The 23,084-nt window shown below is 35.7% G+C and overlaps 1 protein-coding gene across 1 annotated transcript in view; it reads right to left on the reverse strand.

The window, feature by feature from the left end:
* The window catches only part of IFT80 (intraflagellar transport 80), a 119,460-nt gene that overhangs the window by 86,625 nt on the left and 9,751 nt on the right, over positions 1-23,084 (reverse strand). Inside the window, exons 2-5 of the mRNA XM_055082219.1 lie at positions 19,710-19,795; positions 17,016-17,235; positions 7,415-7,525; positions 5,514-5,582 (exon numbers count right to left, since the gene is read on the reverse strand). Of these exons, the coding sequence (XP_054938194.1) occupies positions 5,514-5,582; positions 7,415-7,525; positions 17,016-17,235; positions 19,710-19,748 (439 nt within the window). The 5' untranslated portion in view covers positions 19,749-19,795. The remainder of the gene's footprint in view (positions 1-5,513; positions 5,583-7,414; positions 7,526-17,015; positions 17,236-19,709; positions 19,796-23,084) is intronic.

A 23,084-nucleotide genomic window follows, 5' to 3' on the forward strand; every position in this document is an offset into this window, starting at 1 on the left:
GGGCACGAACTCGTGTCCCCAGCATCGGCAGGCAGACTCTCAACCACCGCGCCACCAGGGAAGCCCATGGCATTTGTTTCTTTAGTTTCTAGCCTCAGTCACCTCTCCCTTGGGGATCTCAACTTCCTCCATAGCTTCACCTTTCACCTTTCTGTAACTGACACAATAATATTTCAGCCTTTACCTCTGAGCTCTAACACATTTCCACTTGCCTCAAAGACATGCCAGAACTTCAAACTCTACATATTCATATATCATCTCTCCACACATATCCCCTCACTTCTTCTTCCTCTGAATTCACCTCTTACAGGATTATCCATTCCTCTTAGCCACTGAGAACTATTCACTTTTTTCAACTACTCTCATCACTGACTCTGTTCAAGCCTTACTGCACAATAGCATAGAACATTTCAGTAACCTCCATACCAGTGACCCCAATTTAACCTCTATCTCTTCTAATTTATCCTACATATTACTGCTAAGGTAATCTTCCTAAAAAGGCAGACTTTATCTCTTACTCTCCTGCTCATTTTTTAAAAAGATTTTATATGCTTATAGAATAAACTCCAACCCCCTTCATTTAGCATCGGCGAATATCAGTGTCTTGGTCCCTCTGGCAGTACCATCCCTCACAGAGCCTACACCCTGGCCCAAGGGGGTTGCTCACCTGACTTCCACGCCTCACACCATTCTGCCTCTGTGCCTCTGATGATCTAATTTCTTCCATAGCTCCACTTCATTGCCAACAAGCCCATTTCTTTATCCTTCCTAATTTCTTTATCCTTCGAAGCCTAATTAAAAGATGCTGCAGTATTTGCCAGGAAGCCTTTCTGATACTTTCCCTCCCCCCAAAGCATTCATTTCTGCTTTCCTGTCCTCCCACAATGCCTTAAGGAAACGAGCACATTCTGCCTTGTGTTACAGTTATTTATATTTCCTTTACCAAATTCATTATAAACAGGTTCCATGTTTTGTCATCTCCTTCTTCTATTTGAATATAGTATAAGGGAAATGTCCTTAAAGGTCTGCAGTATTACTCTCTTCCAATTTTAACCTACAATTAAAATATACAATGTAACACAAGATAGGCCTTCATTATAATTATCCTCGGCTTACACATTATTTTTCTCTAATAAGGAAAAATAATTCCTGATAGGCACCAGTAAGAATAGTTTTAAAACAAAGTCAAATTCCACCCCCTGCCCCACCCCCCCAAAAAAAGCAAGATTAATGCTTTTTCTGTATTGGAAGAGAAGGTGATGATCATGACTTTTCTATCTTTATATCTGCCTCCAATCATCAAGAAATGAATTTGGGAATTTTTCTACTCATCAAGGAATAAGTACAATTAACATAAACATGTAGTAAAAATCATAGGATGCTTTCAACATTGTTTACATAATTCAGAGTCTTACAGTAATTCAGGCTTACATTATTTCATTTTTGTGCCAAAATTTACAGCTTTTCTCCTCAAAGAAGCCAGGAGTCCCCCACCTCTACCTCCCTTGGTCTTTTTACTTGAACCTTTAGCATTTAGCTCTCAGTAGGTCAGATTTATAATCACCCTTGAAACTTGTAGCCTATAATAAATCAAACCTTATAAATAACTAGGGATTTTTCCTTCAGGGTTAATGTCATTATAACTTAACTTCTCTAATGACTTTTCCCAGAGATAAAACAGGCAAAGTCTATCTATGCCTTATCAGGAAAGTGTGGGTGGCAACAATGATCAAAAATTCAAAAATTAGGGACTTCCCTAGCGGCACAGTGGTTAAGAATCCGCCTGCCAATGCAGGGGACACGGGTTCAAGCCCTGGTCCTGGAAGATCCCACATGCCGTGGAGCAACTAAGGCCATGCACCACCACTATTGAGCCTGCGCTCTAGAGCCCGCGAGCCACAACTACTGGGTCCATGTGCCACAACTACTGAAGCCCGCATGCCTAGAGCCCATGCTCCACAACAAGAGAAGCCACCAAAATGAGAAGCCTGCACACCACAACAAAGAGTAGCCTCCACACCCCGCAACTAGAGAAAGCCCGTGTGTAGCAACAAACACCCAACACAACCAAAAATTAATTAATTTTTAAAAATTCAAAAATTAAAAGCATAGTTCTATAGTGAATTTATAATTCTTAATCTAGAAAAAGATATCAGATTATTCAGCTGAAATACCAATAAGTTAACTAAAATAAAATCTACCTAATTTAGTTTTGTTCATTAATCTCATAATTAACATAAACCTTGAGTGAGAAGAAAAAGATTCAAATAGGATAACAATGATCAGCAGTTTCACAGCCATTTGATGTTAAGGAAATTACAGCTATTTGGAATGTTGATGTAAAATACCATTACATGATCCAATGAATACATAATAAAATTACCTATCTTATAAGACATAATATGTAATTTAGCTTTTAAGAAATCCTATTTATCCATCTATTTGAGGGGAAGAAAAAATAAAAAAGAGCACCACCCATCCCTCTCCAAAATAAGAACTATACACAAAAACTAACTCAAAATTGATCATAGACCAAAAAAAGATCATACATTTAGCATAAGCACTAAAACTATAAAACTCTTAGAAGAAAATATAGATGCAAGTCTCCATGACTTTGGATTAGGCAATAGTTTCTTAGATATAACACCAAAAGTAGAAACAATCAAAGAAAAAAATAAATAAAACTGAATTTCATCAAAACTTTTGTGCTTCAAAAGCTATCAACAAGAAAATGAAAAGGAAACCCACAGAATTGGGAAGTTGCATATCCAAGTTGCAAATCATATATCCAATAAGAGTCTATTAACCAGCATATATATAAAGAACTCTTACAACTCAACAATAAAAAGACAACCCAATTAAAAAATGTGCAAAGGATTTTAACAGATATTTCTGCAAAGAAGACCTACAAATGGCCAAAAAGCACATGAAAAGAGGCTCAATATCATTAGTCATCAGGGAAATGCAAATCAAAACTACAATGAGATGCCACTTTACAGTCACTAGGATGATTGTAATAAAAAAGACAGTAACAAGTGTTGAAGGTTTGAAGACATTGGAACCTTCATATAGTTCTACCGGGAATGTAAAATGGTATATTCACTTTGGAAAACAACTTGAAGAAGATTTTAATTCACTGATATGAAACCGCCTCCAAGACAGTTCACAATTCAAGTGAAAAAAAGCAAGCAGCATATTATAGTAGATACAATATGCAACCACTTGCTTACAAAAGGAAAAAAAAAAGAACATATAAAACCAAATTTCCTACACAAGAAAATAGTAACACCAGTTGCCTCTGGGAATGTTTGCTGGGTGGCTGGAAGACAGGGGTAATATGAGAGACATGGGTAGTATTTAATAGATAACTTTATACCCTTCTTTATGCTTTAAATTCTGAACCATGTGAATGTAGTATCTATTTAAAATTAATACTTAAAAAGATGTAAGTGCTCCTTGCAAGGCACATACTAACAATCAAAATTTTATGATCACTATTATTGAAAATACAAGTTGCAAACTCAAGTCCCTTCAGAGATTTATGTTGTGTTCTACCATGTAATATAAATGAGTGAAGTATGTAGAGTGTAAGAAAAATAAGAGAAGCTTAAAATCCAACTAAAAATGGAGCAGCCATACTGAACTACAGCTGATTGTATTTGTTCTGGAAAGCAGACTTAATGTTGCCAGTTCTTCCAATTTTTCAAGACACCAGAAATCCAAATATGTATGTAAAATATCCTAATTTTTAATGTTGGGCCTGCACCATGCTAGTGGGGCAGATTCAGCCCATGGGCCATCTGATTGTGACTTCTGATGTATAAAAAGTCCTTAATTTATGAATATATTGGGCTTCCAAACTGCCTCTGCATGTTTGGGAATTCTAAATGCATTTCTCTGTAAGAGTAAAATAAGTAGCAATCTGGTTTCCAGACCCATTATACAGGTAAACTATAGTACTGAACCAACAGCACTATGTCATCTACCCTCTATGATTAACAATGTTTATGTTAAACAACTTATTCTAAGTTTCAACTTTAGACTTTGTAAAGTCCAAAATGGTAGATCCAAGGGGTAATAAAAGGGAAGGAGATGATTGGGAAGAATTTAAAGAAAGAGAAGGAGCCGTAGGGGCACAGTGGTGAAGGATCTTAGGCAAGAATTCAGATTATTATAATGGGTAATGAGATAAGCTTTCAAAATTTCTCTGAAGATCTGTGTCTTCTATAGACAACATATTTAGTAAAAGAGAAAAGAAAGGAAAAAAGGATATGTCTCAGTAGCATCAACAGCTGAAAAGAACTGCAGCCCCACCTCCAAGGGGGTGGTGATGATCTCTAAACGAATTGTGTAGCTGCTCATAAGTCAGACATCATAAGGTAAGAATGCCAAATAATTAGCTCTAACAAAAATTATAAAGCCAAAAGTAAATGCCCATGCCTACTAGAAGATTAAAATAAAATTTATTTTCTAAAGGTATACTTTATTACTAAAGCAAAAATAAATTGACATCTTTCCCTAACAAATTTACTGATGAATGTTTCTATGAACTCTAAATTTTCCACTCACGGATAAATATTCTATTTGGAGATCATCTGTACCAAAGATTTAACCTCAGGAGATAACCACTACCTATTACTTATGGTTACCTTTGCTAGCATTTGGTTGATGTGTAGCTAAAGAAATGTAACTATTTTAACATATCCTAAGAGTAAACATGACTTAAAAAATGAAATCTGGAAATTTTTGGAAGTCAGTTGTTAGAGATGCTTCACAAAATGACTTTATCATATACTTCAGAAGAATAATCTGCAAACTTTTTGGCAACCTGTCTCTGAAGATCAGCTGATATGGGCTCAGGACAACATTAAAACTGCTTTATTGTTCCTAAGTAAACCTAATTTGGAAAATAAATCTGCTACATGGAAAAAAATCATATGTAATCTAAATCCCAACAGGTATGACCACCGGATTGACTTTATGGGCACTTCTTCCCAATGAACATGGAAAACCAAGCTGCTGCTCTAAGTAGTTATAGTTTACCAAGTTTTGGATCATAAGAGTATCTGTTCCCCTTCATTAGTATAGATGTACAACATAATTTAGAAAGGGTGCTATTATTATGATGTAATTAGAACTTTTTAAGTAAGGAGATACTCAGTGTTTTCTATTATTATTATTTACTTAACTAGACACTCAATCCTGTTCTAGATAGGATATGCTCATGATGCTTCAGAATTATTTTAAAAAGAATCATTAGCCTATAACTCCATTTATATAGATTCACTAACAAAGAAAAATGTTTGAGTGTGTCTTATATTTCTTGGCTCAAACAATACAGTTACCATGGCCCATCAGGCAACATGAAAGTAAGAGGAAAAAGTGTAAATAGAAATAAGAGATTTCAGGTTTTGAACCTGACCAAAATCAGCCTGAGGAACTATATTAGACTAACTATATCAGACGATTTTTACAGGAAAATGCAAAGACATTTAATTGATTATAATACATACCTTGCTGAGCTAAAGTTGATCTTAGCATTCCAGTCTTTGACCAGATTTTTATTTGTCCATCTTCTCCAACTATAAAGAGAAAAGAATTGATTTTTTATCTATAGGAAATAAATGCAAACATTAAATTTACATATAAAAATCAGCAGTATCTACACTAATGCACATTTAAAATTCAGACACGAGTTACTCTACTTAGATATCACTGCTTCCTAAATATAAAATTTAACTGAAAATACTTTGAAACAATTTTATTGAAGTAGCCTGACTTCAATGACAAAATTATTTTTTTCCTTTAATCTTAGAAGACTTATGAGTATATTATTCAAATAATGCTTTCATTTTCACTGACATCTCCATCCTAGAATTCTAAGAAAAGTGTTTTCAGTGTAATTAGAAGAGTTACAGCCAAATTCCAGTGAGTTGGGGACTGAATGGAGTGAAGTAATAAACTACTCTTTTGAACAGTTTGCCTGATGGGAAAGAAAGAAAGAGGAAGTTGTAGCTAGAGTTATTCGTTAAAGGAGGGATTTTTATTTCTTTTTTCTCAATTTTCAAGATGAATGACATCTGAACACATTTATATGCTGAAAAAAAAAAGGAAAAGAAAAAAAATACTGGAAAAGGAGAAGTCGAAAAAACAGGCAAGCGAAGAGAAACTCACTGATAAAAGTCCTACAGAAGGCCCAGGGGATAGGTGTGGTGGTTTTAAAATAGATCCACAAATTCTTTGTTATTCCTTCTTTTAAGAAGTGAAGCTTAACTTCTCTCTCCTTTCTCCTTCAGTTTGGTCTATACTTAGTGACTTGCTTCTAATAGAATATGGTGGAAATGATGGCGTATGACTTCCAACGGTGGGTCATAAAATATATTGTCTTCCAGCTTGCTCTCTCTTGGATCACTCACTCAGGGAGAAGCTCCAGCTGTCATGTTGTTAGAACACTCAAGCAGCCCTATGGAGATGCCCATGTTGTAAGGAACTAAGTAAGGCTTCCTGCAACAGTCATAGAGGAAGTAAGACCTCTTGCCAACAGCCATGTGAGTGAGTCATCTTGGAAGCAGATCCTCCACCCCGAATGGGGCTTCATGTAACTGCAGCCCCATCCAACTTCTTGATTCTGAGACAGAACCACCCAACTGAACAGTTCCCTGTCTCACAGAAACTGTGAGATAATACATGTTTACTATCTTATGTCACTAACTTTTGGGATAACTTGTTATGCAGTAATAGATAACTAATATAATACGTGAAGATGAGAATCCCTGCAGTAGGGCAGGAGATGGAGAAGAGATGAAAGGGGGGTAAAGTTAAATGAGAATATTTTGAATTTTAGAATTTTAAAGAATTAAAAGTTTTATTTACCCCACACTTGACCATTCCAAAACCTTCCTGACAGAACATTCTTCATAAGCCATATAAGAAAACTAATATGACACTCTGAATGATAACATTATATAGCAGTCTAGATCAATACTGTGCCAATTATTTGCTATTAGACAATGAAAGACACTATTGCTAAATGAAAATATTCTGTTCCTTTGGAAATTTTTCTTTAAAAATTTCATTTTAGGGGCTTCCCTGGTGGCATAGTGGTTGAGAGTCTGCCTGCCAATGCAGGGGACACGGGTTTGAGCCCTGGTCTGGGAAGATCCCACGTGCCGCGGAGCAGCTAGGCCCGTGAGCCACAACTACTGAGCCTGCATGTCTGGAGCCTGTGTTCCGCAATAAGAGAGGCCGCGATAGTGAGAGGCCTGCGCACCGCGATAAAGAGTGGCCCCCGCTTGCCACAACTAGAGAAAGCCCTTGCACAGAAACGAAGACCCAACACAGCCCAAAATTTAAAAAAATTTAAAAATTTAAAAAAAAAATTTCATTTTAAATGTCATTTTTGCAGATAACCTACCTGTAACTAATGCTGTTCCTTCATAATTCCATCGTCCAGCAAGTACTGCTCCACAGTGAGCTTCCACACTTTTTTCCACTCTTCCTAACTTAGAAATCAGATGAAATCTGCCTAAAAGAAATTAAACTTGAGAAATCTATTTTATTAAATTAATTTATCCAATCAACAAATATCTGTTGAGTATCTACTAGTAGACTAGTTAGCATAGTGCTAGGCATCGGCGATACCAGAGCAAATAATATAATTATTCTTACTCTCAAGGGACACTCAAATCCATTGGGAAACAGGCACAAAAACAAAATTATAAAACCTTGAAACAAGTGGTGTGACAGAAATATATATATGATACTATGATAGTTCAGAGGGACAATAAAATTCTGCTGGGATATGGTCAAAGGGGGCCAAGAGGAATGTCAAGAAAGTCTTCTATTTAAGCAGAACTTTGCAGTCTTGCTTTTTTTTTTTTTTTTCTTAAAAACAGGCTATAGAAAAGTTAGGAAAGGTGTAGAGGAGAGGAACCAAGATAGTGAAATGGTGTTTAAAGATAAACTGAGGCATATTAAAAAATATTGAGTTTTGGGGAATTCCCTGGTGGTCCAATGGTTAGGGCTAATCCCTTCCACTGCAGGGGGCCCAGGTTCGATCCCTAGTTGGGGAACTAAGATCCCAAAAGCCGCGCTGGCAAAAAAAAAAAAAAAACAAAAAAAAAAACCCCAAAACTGGACTTTGTGTAGAAATCAATTTCAATCCAGCAGTGCCAAACTTTAAGTGGTTAGGAAAACTCCACTGACAGGAGCTCAGGGAGAGACTTCTATAGAGAAAAGGCAGAAGTAAAGTAAGGATACTATTGATTGACTACAACTTAAAGCCTAGTTGGCTGTTTGTGATTGGTTGTCCTTAGGTTTCAATTTCATAATCTTGAAGCATTCGTTTACAGGCTTAGATTTTGGTTTGCAGAGGTATACAGCATTAGAGTCACCTCAAGCCTAAAGGCCTCCTTGTTTAACTAATTTAATAACTGATAATCCCAAATTTTCAAATTCTTGCCGTATTTGATTTTACACTGTACCAGGCACCAGGTAGGCAAAAAGAAGCAAGTTACTTGGTTGCTGTTCTCAAAAAGTTCACACATATATAGGCAAACAGCAAAAGGCTTACAACTTTAAAGGACCTAAGCAAACTATATAAGAGATGTCAAGGGAACAAATCAACTGTACAAAGAATAAGTGCTACAGGAAGCCAAAAAAATAATCAGTGTGGTTTTGAATGATCATGAAGTCTAATAATATATAGTTTGTAATAAAATAATTAAGTACAGTTGGTCCTCCACATTCAAGGGTTCTGCATTCTTGGACTCAACCAATTGATTTTAAAAATACATAAATAAATAAAAACAAAAAACCAGAAAGCTCCAAAAGCAGAACTTGAATTTACCCTGTACCAGCAACTATTTACATAGCATTTACATTGTATTTACAACTATTTACACAACATTTATACTGTATTAGGTATTATAAGTAGTCTAGAGATGATTTAAAGTATGTGGGAGGATGTGTGTAGGTTATGTGCAAATACTATGCCATTTTATATAAGGGACTTGAGCATCTGTGGATTTTAGTATCTACAGGGGTCCTGGAACCAAACCCCCTTGGATACAGAGGGACAACTGTACAGTAAAATTAGAAACTTTTCCCCAAATCAAAATAAGGTATATATTTTTTATAGCAAAAGAATAATGTGGCTTGCCTAATCAAATTTTGCCTCAGAGGATTTATTTTGTTTGAATTCATTTTTAACTTAAGGTTTTTCAAGATTCTGGATGAATATTAACAATCCATTAAAAATATCTATTTAATAAGTCAGATGCTTTAGATGGCTTTAAAACATTTCTCTGGAGAGCTCTAATACAGATGGCTTTAAAATATTTTACACTTAGCACCCTGTGGCTATTTCACTGACCGCCAACCTATTCCCATCAATAAAGTCATTCTCCCGTTTTACACACATTGCACAATATTTGTAGCTCTGTTGCAGCATTTTTTTATTGGACTGTGATTCTTTTCAGAAGGCCATGTCTTAGTCATATTTTTATTTGCAATAGTGCTTTACGTAAGCAGCATTCGTTAAATTTACCAACCCAGTAACCATACTTAGCAACTTAAAAAAAAAAAAAGGACTACTTTTACATTCTTTTCTTTCTCATTCAATCTGAGAGCCGTCTTTTCCCATCATTCATTTTCTAGGCCCTCATCAATAAACTACCCCTTTCCTTCATCTAACCACCCACTAGCGCCATCTACTTTTCCTCATATCTTCCTTTTAATTTTATATTTACCTCTGGGTTATTTTTCAATGTAACAAGATTACTTTGAATTCAACTGTGCTATTACGCTCTTTACGCTCTTTATGATACTATCTTAAAATTAATTTGGATATCCTTTTTTTAATGCATTGCTTTAGAAAGAAAATACAAGGGGGAAAAAAAATCTCAAAAGACGAAACTATAAAGATGACATATAGTGAGTGGCCATTATTTACTTTATCCAAATCTGTTTCACTAAATGTTAGCATACTGCCTAGCACAAAATATCCACATACTAAATTGTTGCATGTAATGAATGAATCTATCACCAAAGAGATTAACCAAATAGCTCCTGAACCTGAAATGAAGGGTCCGAAAATGTCTTTTCTTTTCTTTGTATTTTAGAAATTTTATGTTTTTCTTTGTTTTTTTTTTTTTTTTTCTGGTACGCAGGCCTCTCACTGTTGTGCCTCTCCCTTTGAGGAGCACAGGCTCTGGACGCGCAGGCTCAGCGGCCATGGCTCACGGACCTAGCCGCTCCTCGGCATGTGGGATCTTCCCGGACTGGACTCTCAACCACTGTGCCACCAGGGAAGCCCAGAAATTTTATGTATTTTTGATCACCGATATTTCTTATCCTAAAATATCTAATACTGACTTTCTGACAAGTGCTGAAATTATTCTTGCTTCCCATGACCTCACAGAAGACACATACTGGGACAACTAAGGCCAACTCTTTGCATAGATTTGACACTCAATAAATCTTTGGTCTTTGTAGTTTGTCTGATTGTTACAAATTGCTTAACTAGCACCCCCAGAGTAAAGCATAAATATAAAACTACATATATCAAAAATTTTTAAAAACACAATTATCCTTTTAACTATTTTGGTTCTTCTTCTCTCCAGCTTTTCTATAACCTTTTAAAAATGCTAGACCAAAACTAGAAAGCAAATAATTTATTTCCAATTATTTGCTGGGGGGAGGTCAGGAAGAGAATATAATCAATACATTTGATTACATCTATTCATTTTATTGATACAATTCATTGATTAAACAATGGATGATTTGGGTAAAAAACATGGATATTTAAATCCTAGGGTATAAAATTCATCTCTTATTATTAAATAAAAGATAAATTAAACTAAAAAGAGGAAAATGTTATAAAAGGGAAGAAGAACAGAGTAAGTAGATTAAAATTACACGAAACACATTTCTTAAAGTTAGAAATGCCTTAAGAAATGTCTATAGAAACATAAGAAGGCTTGAAATAGGGTGCTAGGAAAAAGGTCACATGAGCACTTTTGCAGACTGCTTAATAGCAGAAATGTTTTGGCAGATGGTTACAAAAAGCCAGAGATCGGTAACCACTAACTTCTGACAGAAAGAAATGAACACATAAATGCTTTTTAAAGTCGGATTTTAGGGCTTCCCTGGTGGCGCAGTGGTTGCGCAGTGGTTGCGCGTCCGCCTGCCGGTGCAGGGGAACCGGGTTCGCGCCCCGGTCTGGGAGGATCCCACATGCCGCGGAGCGGCTGGGCCCGTGAGCCATGGCCGCGGAGCCTGTGCTCCGCAACAGGAGAGGCCACAACAGAGGAAGGCCCGCATACCACCAAGAAAAAAAAAAGTCGGATTTTAAATGTACATATTAACTAATAAGAGAATATGAGGATTACTTTAAGATATCTAATACAATGTATTAAAAAATTCAACTTTCACTAAATATAATTTAAGGAGTGTTTACTGGCTTTACAAAAGATTTTATACCAGAATTCCTTTACATAGCAGCTCCCCTAATGCATTTTATTTTTATTTTTATTTTATTTATTTTATTATTTTTTTTTTTTTTAATTTTTTGCGGTACGCGGGCCTCTCACTGTTGTGGCCTCTCCCGTTGCGGAGCACAGGCTCCGGACGCGCAGGCTCAGCGGCCATGGCTCAGGGGCCCAGCCGCTCCGCGGCATGTGGGATCCTCCCGGACCGGGGCACGAACCGCGTCCCCTGCATCGGCAGGCGGACTCTCAACCACTGCGCCACCAGGGAAGCCCCCCCAATGCATTTTAAATCATTCTTTTTTAAATGTAAATCTTGCAATACCTTGTCAAAGAAAGAAATAGCTCCTCTAAAAAGTAGGATAGAGCTGCATGAAATATTCAAAAAGAAGTAATAATGTTGAAGAGAGAATTATTGGTGAGACAAAATACGTGGCAAAAGTCTGCTTTATGTATTTCAGGACCTGTCCCCAAATCCCATGGATCTTTTTTGAATGTTACCACTAACACAGAAGATGGAGGGGGTATGACAAAGGGAACACTGGAGGAGTGATGAACAAACTCAAAAGCCGTAACCATTTTTGCCAGCCTTGGGGGAGAAAAATCAAGAGAAGAGAGTTGTTGCCAACTAGAAGAGGGAACCTCTTAGGCAAAGAACTAAATTTTGAAAAAGAATTTTTTAAGTACTGGGTTAACATCATACAAAATGAAAAAGTCCTAGAGATCTGTTATACAATATAGTGCTTACACAAAAATTATATTAAATTATTAAATATTGCACTGTACACTTAAAAATTTATTAAGAGGGTGGATCTCATATTATATATTTTTTAAACCAGAATAATACTTTTTTATAGTATTTGATTAACAGAGAATACATCATTGATACATAAAATGATCTCAGATGTTTATCTGGCAAGAAACACCTTGACCGACCACCTTTCAAGAGCATCCACTTTCTTTTTTTTTTTTGAACATTTCTTTTTCTGTTTTTTTTTAACATTTCTGGATTCTGTTTCTTGTCATACTCTTCTACTTCTTTTCTTTGAACTAATATCCTTTGCTTTCACTTTCACAAGATCCCAGATATTCCTCATCCCAGCCTAAGAGAAAATAGTCAACTACCCTGCTTTGGTTCTCTCTTCTTCCTACATCTAGTTGTAGCATGTTATGTTACCTTATTTGTTTGTTTGTTTTTGTAGTAAACCTAAAAATAAAAGTAAACACTATAGTTTCTCAAGAGTCATAATATATTTTCCCACTTTTAATCTTGCAAATTTATCTTTAAATGATATTTGTCTTACTTTAGACGTTTTTCCCTATCAGAAAGTATTTTACCTAAATCCAATGTGAAATAGAGACCCAAACAACTATTCTTTAGTTGTGTACCTAAGTAGTCTTAATAAATCATGGAAACACTCAGATAACAGAAATTATCAAGACTAACTATATTTACTGTCCATATTCACCAGATAAAGGTCAATCTTCATACACTATTGACTTTAAAAAGGAAAATGAAAAGAAAATACATGGTAGACTTCCCTGGTGGCACAGTGGTTAAGAATCCACCTGCCAATGCAGGGGACACGGGTTCAATCCCTGGTCCGGGAAGATCCCACATGCCAGAGAGCAACTAAGCCTGTACACCACAACTACTGAGCGCCACAACTACTGAGCCCATGCCCTGCAACTACTGAAGCCCGCATCCTCTAGGGCCCGCGTGCCACAACTGCTGAGCCCGTATGCTGCAACAACTGAAGCCTGCGGGCCTAGAGCCCGTGCTCTGCAACAAGAGAAGCCTCCATGAGAAGCCCACGGACCACAATGAAGAACAGCACCCGCTCGCTGCAACTAGAGAAAGCCCACATGCAGCAACAGAGACCCAACTCAGCCAAAAATAAATAAAAAGTAAAAAAAAGAAAAAAAAGAAAAAAAAAGAAAATATATGGTATGCCACCTTCTATGTAATAAAAAAAGGTGAAATGAGAAAATATACATGTATCTGTTTCTTTTTGCTAAAAGAAACAAGAAAGGATAAACCAGAACCAAAGGGATTGGTTACATACAGGGAATAAATAAAAATAGGGTATATGGGATTGGGTGGGTAGGAGTAGTGACATTGCTCTGAGTATATTTTTTTATATAGTTTTGACTTTGTGGAACCATCCATGTAATGTTTTACATATTTAAAAAATAATCAAATCAACAAGGATGGGGAGAGGAGACCTTAAATGGAAAACAAACAGAAATAAATACACTTAACTACACTTTAAATGAATAGCAACAACACTAGTAGGGGGGAAATGCCAAGTAACTTTGCACACAAGACTTTGACTCTATATCCTCAGTGTAAAGATAAAAACAACAGTAAAATATTAAACTCTATTTTTTTTTGCAATAGTATGGATTAGCAATTCTGAAACAACCTGCTGTGTATTGTAGAATTAAACAAGTAAGTAAATATATTGAGAATAATGGGAGCCAAGCTTTCTCACTGTTTCCAAGTATGGGGAAAAAAGACTAGAATTAACCCTGTGGTGCTGAATTAGAATTGGCAGTATCAGAATGAACTCATGGTTTTTATCATGGAAAGGAAGGAAGGGAGAAAGGGGAAGGAAGCAAAGGAAGAGAGGGAGGGAGGGAGGGAGGAAGAAATTGCTGTAGATATGTATATTTTAATACACATTTCTATTCGTATTTCTTAGCTCTGTCCTGTGAAAGGACCTTGAAGTAAACACATCTCATTGAAATGAGCACACCTGGCACACTCATCTTGGCTTTTAAATACCATTAAGCACCCAGAAAAGAACAAGTCTCCTTGGAGAAACAGCTGATTTGGAAGCTAGGACTGGGAAAGTACAAAATGAGCCTGGAACATCTTGTGCCAGCAAAGAAGTGCTCAAAAGATGATGAGGAAACATACCCCCCAGGTAAAAAGAAAATTCATTTGAGCTGGCTTCATGGAGCTCCCACTGGCCAAACCTGGGACAATTGTAACATCAAAAATTTTAAATGGTAGTAATAGGATGCTCAAGAAATAAAATAATCTATGAGTCTAATCTAAGTAAACAAATAAATAAATGGGCAGGAGACAGAAGGCTCTTCCTTGCAGTAAAATACCAACAAATCAATATAAAAGAAATTATGGAGTTAAAAAAAAAATCACCATTTGGCAACAATCTTAGTAATAAATGATTCAGCCAAGAGTCATCAATAGATGCCAAGACAGTGGGAGGAAATCTGAGGAGGAAGAGAATATTTTTATATAGTCTGAAAGTATCCTTTCAGAAATTATTTATTAAAAGGGAAAAACATTAACTTTACACTAGATTAATTTAGTGAACACAACCTTTCAAAATAATCAAAGTTAGAGTCACCAATAATGGGTCAAACCAGCATCATGAATCTTCCAATCTGATGCCCTGAGTACTGCTGCTAAAAATGTATAACTGGATTTAATCATGAAGAAACATCAGACAAACATGAATTGAAGTACATTCTGTAAAAATAACAGGCCTGTATTCTTCAAAACAGTGGATATCATAAAAGAAAGATTGAGGGGTTGCTCCAGATTAAAGGAGGCTAGAGAGATATCACAAAAACAATGTGTTATTCTGTACCAGAAAAAAACAAATTTCTATAAAAGGTATCATTAGGACAATTGTTAAAATTTGAATATAAACTGTAGATTAGATAACAGTATTACATCAATGGTAAATTTCCTGATTTTGATCAATGTATTGTGGTTAAGTAACAGAAAATCCTTATTCTTAGGAAATGCATTGAAGTATTTATGGTTAAAGTGGCATATCTATAAATTACTCTCAAATGTTTCAGAAAAAAGTATATGTGGGGGGGGCGGGGGGAGAGAGAGAGAAAGAGAGAAAGAGAGAGAAAAGACCAGCAATGATAAAGTATATGGGATAAAATGTTAACAACTACTGAATTTGGATAAAGGATATGCAGCAGTTATTTGTACAATTCTTGCAACCTTTCTATAAATGTGAAATTATAACAAAATTAAAAGCATTTTTTAAAGTGAACCCTTCATTTTATCATAAGAGGTAAACTAAATTCTAGCTGTACTCAGAGTCAATCTCGTAAGCGCTAGGCACTGTACCTAATACTTTCACACAATATCTCATTTAATCAAGATTCAGAAAACTAAGTTTAAAAATTACATGTAAAAGAATTAGAATCTGATGTGATTGTTTGCCATAACATCCCTTTCCTATTCTGGCTACAAAAGCCCTCTTCTCTTTCCCTTTCCATGGTGGCCTAAGGCCTGCCATGCTCAGTCAATCAGTGTCCCAGTCCCTTGACTAAAATGATTCACTCAGTGATGGGCATGTGACCCAAGCTTGTCCAGGACCTCTCTGCATGTTGACTGCAAGTGATATTGAGGAAGAAGCACTCTCTCTGCTGACTTTTCTTTTCCTGTAGGGTAAACCTTGGGCTGCTGACTGCCATCATGCTCACCTTTTGGGGTGAGTCTATCCAAGAGATGACAAGAATAGGGGCCTGGTGGTTAAGAATCCGCCTTCCAATGCAGGGGATGTAGGTTTGATCCCTGGTCAGGGAACAAAGTTCCCACATGCTGTGAGGCAACTAAGCCCGCGCGCTCTAGAGCCTGTGCGCCACAACTAGAGAGCCCACGTGCTGCAACTACTGAGCCTGCGCGCTCTGGAGCCTGCGCACCACTACTAAAGAGCCTGCACACCACAACTAGAGAGAAGCCCACACACCGCAATGAAAGATCCCGCGTGCCACAAGATCCCACATGCCACAACAAAGATCCCACATGCCACAACTAAGACCGAACGCAGCAAAATAAATAAAAAATAAATAAATAAATAAAATCTCAAGGGGTTGTGTATGTTATTTAAAAAAAAAAAAAAAGAATAGGGGTCTCATGCAGCTGTACTTAAAGATCTACCCCTGGAGCTAGGTAAACCAGAAAACTCCATCTGTGCATAAGTTAGCCGAGTAAGTTTCTGTTACTTTTGATGAATGTCCTCTTAACTGATATAGTAGGTAAAGTGTAATACAGATGAACAACAGTTCAAGTTATTTCTAAGAAAATTAAAACATTTCCTTAAAAAATAGAAAAATCATGCTTTTTACTCACCAATAATAAAACTATGGTCAAAGTAATCTCCAGCTCTGTAAGTAGAAATTAACATGTACTAGAAAATAAAGACTATATTTGATAGCTTACTAAATGAGTGTGTGTTGTACCATCTATTTTTAGTTTGGTTATGTTATACAGTTAAATTCGACAAAATTAGAAACCAAAACTGATAAAAGCCTAACAATACCTGCGAGCACAGAAAAAGTAAAGCCAGAGGTTCAGATTCAATCCCAGTATATGCCAGTTTAATTCACCTTCTTCTATGACAATAGTTTTATAGCCTATACACAGACGAACTAACTACATAGGAAATGGATAAACAACTCAAAACATGTCATACTAAAATGTTATGTCTTTTAAGTACAAAGATTAGCATATAACATTTATTTAAAACTTACCATCAGAACTTGTGAGAACAAAGCTTTCTGCTTGAGTTTGTTTCTTTATGCCTAAACTTTTTGGAAACCAGTGAAGATCTATTGGGTAAATATCATCAGGCAGCTTTACTATTTGACTTGTTTCACTAGTTAACAAGTTCCACTTCACTATCTGGTGATCATCACTACACGAATACAGTTCTTCAGCAGTATTCCAGCCCACACAGCTTACTAATTCTTGATGTGTCACCATGTTAAGGAGACATAAAACACACACAAAAGTCTTCAGTCTTAATAAATACAATATTTTGCAGATGCAGATTATAAGAAGAGTATAAAATAGGGTAAAATGTTTCAAGCTTCTAAGCGTATTTTTCATTTTATGACTTTCATATTTTTTCCATATAAGAAAAGGAAAATAAGCATCTATCAAAACAGTTGTAAGAAGAATGGAAAGCAAGATAAGAAACCCAGGTGCCAAAAGAGAAAAAAAGAAAGATTTGACTATGTGAAAAATTTTAAATTGTGCTACAAAGCATTCCATAAACAAGGCAAAAGATATACAAAGACATCTAACAGAACAAAAGGAATGAAAGGATCGATTCTAACCCATTGGGGGATAAGTGGGGAGAAAAGGGAACTATGCTTTTTTTACTTACATTTATCTGTTTCATTTAAGTTATTAGAATAAGCATGTATTATTTTGATAAAAGTTTTCAAAAATCAAATGTTAAAATAAGACTGAAATCTAACAGTAAAATACCTGCTTAAATGACACATTATAATAATTCACCTAGGAAAAACCTACAGCTTAACAACTGAAACTAAAATCCTACCAAATTTCCTGACATTAAATTCAGGAAGTAATTCAATTACAATTTACTGTACCTACAAGGTAATATGGATAAGATATGAACCCTAAAATTCTTACTTTAACCTATTTTTTCGGTCTCTGATTTATCAAGTGGATTTCTATAAACTGAGGTGTTCAAGTAGCCCTCACTTCCACCATCAGAACAGGTTGCTTACCCTAGCAGAGTTGTGTATCTAGAGAAGGCACTTCAGTTTGTCATTTTTGAGATGCTTTCTCCTGCTTATATGTGGATCTCTATATTACCACATTATCCTGGTTGGGTTGTTTGCTCTTTTGTTGTTATTGTATAATCATCTTACTGCCTTCTCTTCTCACCAATGATTTCTATTGGCTCATCCAAGCAATCAGTAAACTCTAAGGAAAAAGAAAGAGACTATGTGCTAAATTATTCTGGGATGTTCTAAGATTTTTTTTAATACTTCAAAATATGATAGATTAAGCAAAATAACCAAAAAGGTAAAAAAGAAATTATGGAAAGTTCTTAAGAGACTGCACAAATAGGTAATAAAGTGGCATTGGAATACTCAGAATTCAAAGTAGAATCTAAACAAAAGGATCTGGATGTCCCATTAGACCATTACTGAAAAAAATTCTTCCAGTATAATTGCTATAGCTTAAACAATGTTAGGTAAAACCTTTAAAAAGGGAGAGTGTCAGGCATAATCTAGACAGAAAGAAAATGCACATACACACATGCCCCAAAACAAAAAATATTAAGCTTATCCTCATAAAAACTGATGTAAGTACACATCAGACATACGTGACATGTCTTCAAACTAATAAGTTAACTAAAATTACAGGAGAAATGAGAGGACTGCCAGAATAAGAAAGTCTAAAAAGACTGTTATTCTTCAGCTTGAAAAGGTAAAAGCAGACAATAGACATAGTCAAAATCTAAAAGATTGTAAGCAGCATGAACTCCTGAGGGCACACTTTTAAAAGAGAATAAAAATGATTTAAGGAGAAATAAAAGGAATTATATTTTCACTCAAACGGTAAAAAAAGCAGACAAGACAATATTAATTCAAAACGTTTGATCAAATGTCTAAAACAGTGCTTCTCTATCTTTGAAGGATCCTATTTTTCTTTATTTCAAATCTGTTACAGATCAACATTTTCTAAGATAAAATAAAAATGAATTACTCGAAAAATGATCTTATATTTGGATGTTGTGACTATCAAATTGCTACAAAAATTTCTTCCCTCTTACCTTCAATTTCTGTACTTATCCCTTCGACCTGCAATAAAGTCCACAGATGATACTTTTAGAAGCACTGGTCTAAATAACTAAGAATGAAGGTAAAGGGGCCTATCATTTCTTCCTGACACATAACTGGGAGTTCTTGCTGACAAAATATAAGGTCATGTGTTTGAGAAATATTTATAAATGCCCCCTTCCCATGTGAAATAATAAAGGTCTAACTGCTCAGATTTCCCCAGCTTACCCTCCACTTTATCTTGAGCAAGAAGAAATAGAGCAGAACTCAATGAAAACATACTAGATCATACCAACAGATAAAATATTTGATTTTTTAAAAACTTCTCTTTAAGATTTTATTAGACTAAACAAAAACTGTTTTTTATGTACTTAAGTAGAGTAGTACTTAAGTAGAGTAAGAAAAATGTCAATAAAAATTTGAAAGTAAGATTTAGAGCAAATAGTTTACATTGGAGAATTACCTGCAACACAAGACCTCAAATATTTCAGAAACAATTTAGTGAAACTACCAATAAAGGAATGAAAAAAATCTATTATCCAACTAGACTACAAAAATAGAAGAAAACATTTAATAATACTATAGTAAGGTGATCACAATAAGGTTTATAAGTATTAAAAGGATATGCTTTGGTTCTTTTAAAAGAGATATCTTCAGTCTCATGTCTCCACCTTCCAGCAAAATTTTAAAATGCCACTTGATTGTATTCACTGTAAAAATAAAAGGGGGGAAATATAGAATCTGCATTAAAAACAAACATATATACACAAAAAATTAAAAGTAAACAAAACATCTTAGCAAGCCAAGGACACCAAAACACTTTCAATCCTGCTGGCAACAAATACATGGAAAGAGGAAGAAAACTAGTCAGTGTGCTAATTCTGCCAAGTGAGTGATTGGAGGCCTTGGGTTGAACGCCAGAAGTCCTCTACAACCTGCCTAAAACAGTCCTACAAGTACAGAACGCCACTAAATCTGGCCAGCTAAATAATTTCCAAGGGCTGTCCTGAGACCCAATCAAAAGATTTTTTAAACTGGGAACTGTTCAATGGCAGATCAATGTTGGTCCTGTTGAATGGATATACAATAAAATAAATTCCAAAGGTCTGATCTAGGGCTAAGATAAATTTTTTGAGCTTTAGTTATAGAACCCACATGGGAATACTATGACATCATCAACCTAGTGATCCAATCTGAGATTTACATTCTGTTGGAGGTAGATACACTGCCCAACAGTTATGGTTGCCATGGTGGCAAAGTGAAAAATAAGTGAGTTATTTAAAAAATAGGTAATAAATCTGTTATAAAAGCTATATAAAAATCACAATGTAAATGGCAAACAAAAATTTAGAAAAACAAGAGTAACACTCCCTCAAATAACCATGCTATCAAAAGATACTAAATTGTCTGAATCCAATTTATAGTTGTGGGATTCTTTCTGAGTAATATCACTAGCCTAGAAAAAAAAATAAATGAAAGTGTAATTAAAGGAAAAAAATCTTCTTCACCAAGTAGAAAATTACTGCTAACTACATCAAAGAAGGTGTAAGTTATAGATAAGAATTCAGTGGGCCTACCTTAGATAATTTCTCATTCTCTCAAATCCAGAAGACTCTTAGATTAGCAAGGTGCTAAATACAGCTTTATCTCAAAGCACCTTTTTCACTTATTGTACTCATAAATTTGTGAGAATGGGGAGAAAATTGTTAAGACCACAGAAAAAAATCTGAAGTTTTCCATCCAGTCAATATGCAGCTAAGGTCAGAAACCTCTCTCCTCCAGTTCACTAAACAAGATTTATGTGCAACTTTAAAAGTATGAATCTGTGTATAGCATCCAGAGAAAGAAAACAATTTCTCCTAGGCACACTTATAAGGCTCACTTTTCGTCCTTAGGAGTTTTAGCACCTTTCTCAAAACTCCTTCCTTCTTTCTATCAGACCTCTTTCAATTAGAGGGGGGAAAAAGGTAAAAACATGCTGCTTTTTCACAATAATTCAAATTCTCCCAGCTTATAAGGATTTTAAAAGAATAAAGGCAGATAAATTGTTGATTCTGGAAATAAGAAACAACATAATAGACAAGAAAAATATATATATATATTCTGAATATACAATTACATTCAGAAACTTTAAAGGCATGATGTAGCCTATATCAAAATACTTCAAGGTGCTGAAATCCATAATAATAAGGAATCATTCCTCACCAGAAGAAATCATTATCCCATATAAATAGTAAACACAGTATGTTTTTCATGAGAAAGTAATCTGCAACTATTCAGAAACATGGTGCCAAGGAATCAGAGGAAGAGGAGGCTGAAATCCTAACATTGGGAAGATTCTCTTTTGCTCAGAAAGCTCTTCCCCATACACCCTATTTAGCTGAGATCATCTGCATGAAGGATATGGGCATTCTGATGTGAGACTGAATAGAGGAATAAAGGAGAAGTCGTATTAGAGCCAATTCAGGGAAATGCAGAGCTGCCTGGGGATGCACTGAGGTGTTTTTATCTGCCCAAAAGCATTGGTCAACAAGGATCTGACTAGTCAGTAGTAGGTGGGGTGGGAGGGGGAATAAAAGAAAATTTCTAGAGTATTGAAAAATCTATTTTGCAACTTTATATAGGGAGCAGACAGGAGCAACTATGCCTTTGCTACTAAAAATCATTTATAAGTTGTCTTTGGTCCAGCGTGGGTTAACATTCATGGCGCTTAAGAGGAAAAAATATGCCCAGGAAATCCGATCACCAAACTACCAAAATATACTCCAAATCTGGCCACTTCTCAGTACCGCCATCATAAGTCTAAAGCCACCATCATCCTAAATTATTTCAGTAGGTCCAGAACTGATCTTCCTGCTCCTACATTTACCCTTCAAACTCTTCTAAATACAGTAGCTAGTTATGCTTTTAAATCATTAATGCCAAGTCAGATCATGAAGGCCAGTATGGCCAATACAGAGTGAGTGAAGGGGATGGCAGGAAATTGGGGAAAAGGAGGGAGGGACACAGATCACATAGAGGTTGGAAAACCACAATAAAAGCTTCATTTTTTTTCTTCTAAATGAACGGAGAAGCCAGTAGAGTGATATTATCTGACTTACATTTTTTAAAGTGTCACTATGGATGACACTATGGATGGTATGACCAAAAAAAAGCAAAAATGAGCAACACTGGAAGCAGGGAGGCCAGTTAGGATTTCAATAATCCAGAAGAGAAATGAAAGTGGATTGATGAGGAAGGCAGTAGTGGTACAAATAATATGAAGCAGTCATATTCTGAATATATTTTGAAAGAAGATTCCACAGGATTTGTTGATGAATTCAGTTTAAGAGAAAGAGGAGTCAAAAATGACTCTAAAGTTTCAACAGGTACAAAGTTGCCATTTACTGAAATGAAGAAAACTAAGGGAGGAACAGGTTGAAAGGGATGATATAAAAATTCTGTTTTGGGTATGCTACGTTTACGGTGCCTATTAGATATCTGAATGAAGAATTCAAGGAGAAATTGGATATACGAGTCTGGAGTCAAGCAAGAGGTCAGAGCTGGAGATATCATTGAGATGTCAGTTTAAGGGTTATCAGCACAAAGATCATGTTCAAAGCCATGGGATGAGACTACACAGCAGAACTTGAAAAGGTAGTAGCTTCAATGGCCTAGAAGTCCTATTGAAGCCTGAAGAATTGTGAGCATTAAGATTCTAGAGGAAGTAAACTAGAGAAAAACAAGTGGAGATATACAATGAGATGCTTAAAACAGATTTTGGGAGAGAGTATAGATATTGGTAATGATGAAGTAGGTTAAGGCTGTCAAAGTGGGTGGCCAAGGTCAAGGAACTGAGAGGCCAGGGAATGGAAGAATTGATTTCAGGATGTTAAATCACTGAGAATAATGACAAGAATAGTGGTGGAGATAGACACGGTTACCCAGGTGCTAAAATACTATTCATTGAACGAGGAAAAAAGCAGAGATCTGTAGACGACTACAAAAAGGCAGAGTAGA

The sequence above is a fragment of the Physeter macrocephalus genome, chromosome 1 (assembly GCF_002837175.3).
Source record: "Physeter macrocephalus isolate SW-GA chromosome 1, ASM283717v5, whole genome shotgun sequence".
NCBI classification, from domain to species: domain Eukaryota; kingdom Metazoa; phylum Chordata; class Mammalia; order Artiodactyla; family Physeteridae; genus Physeter; species Physeter macrocephalus.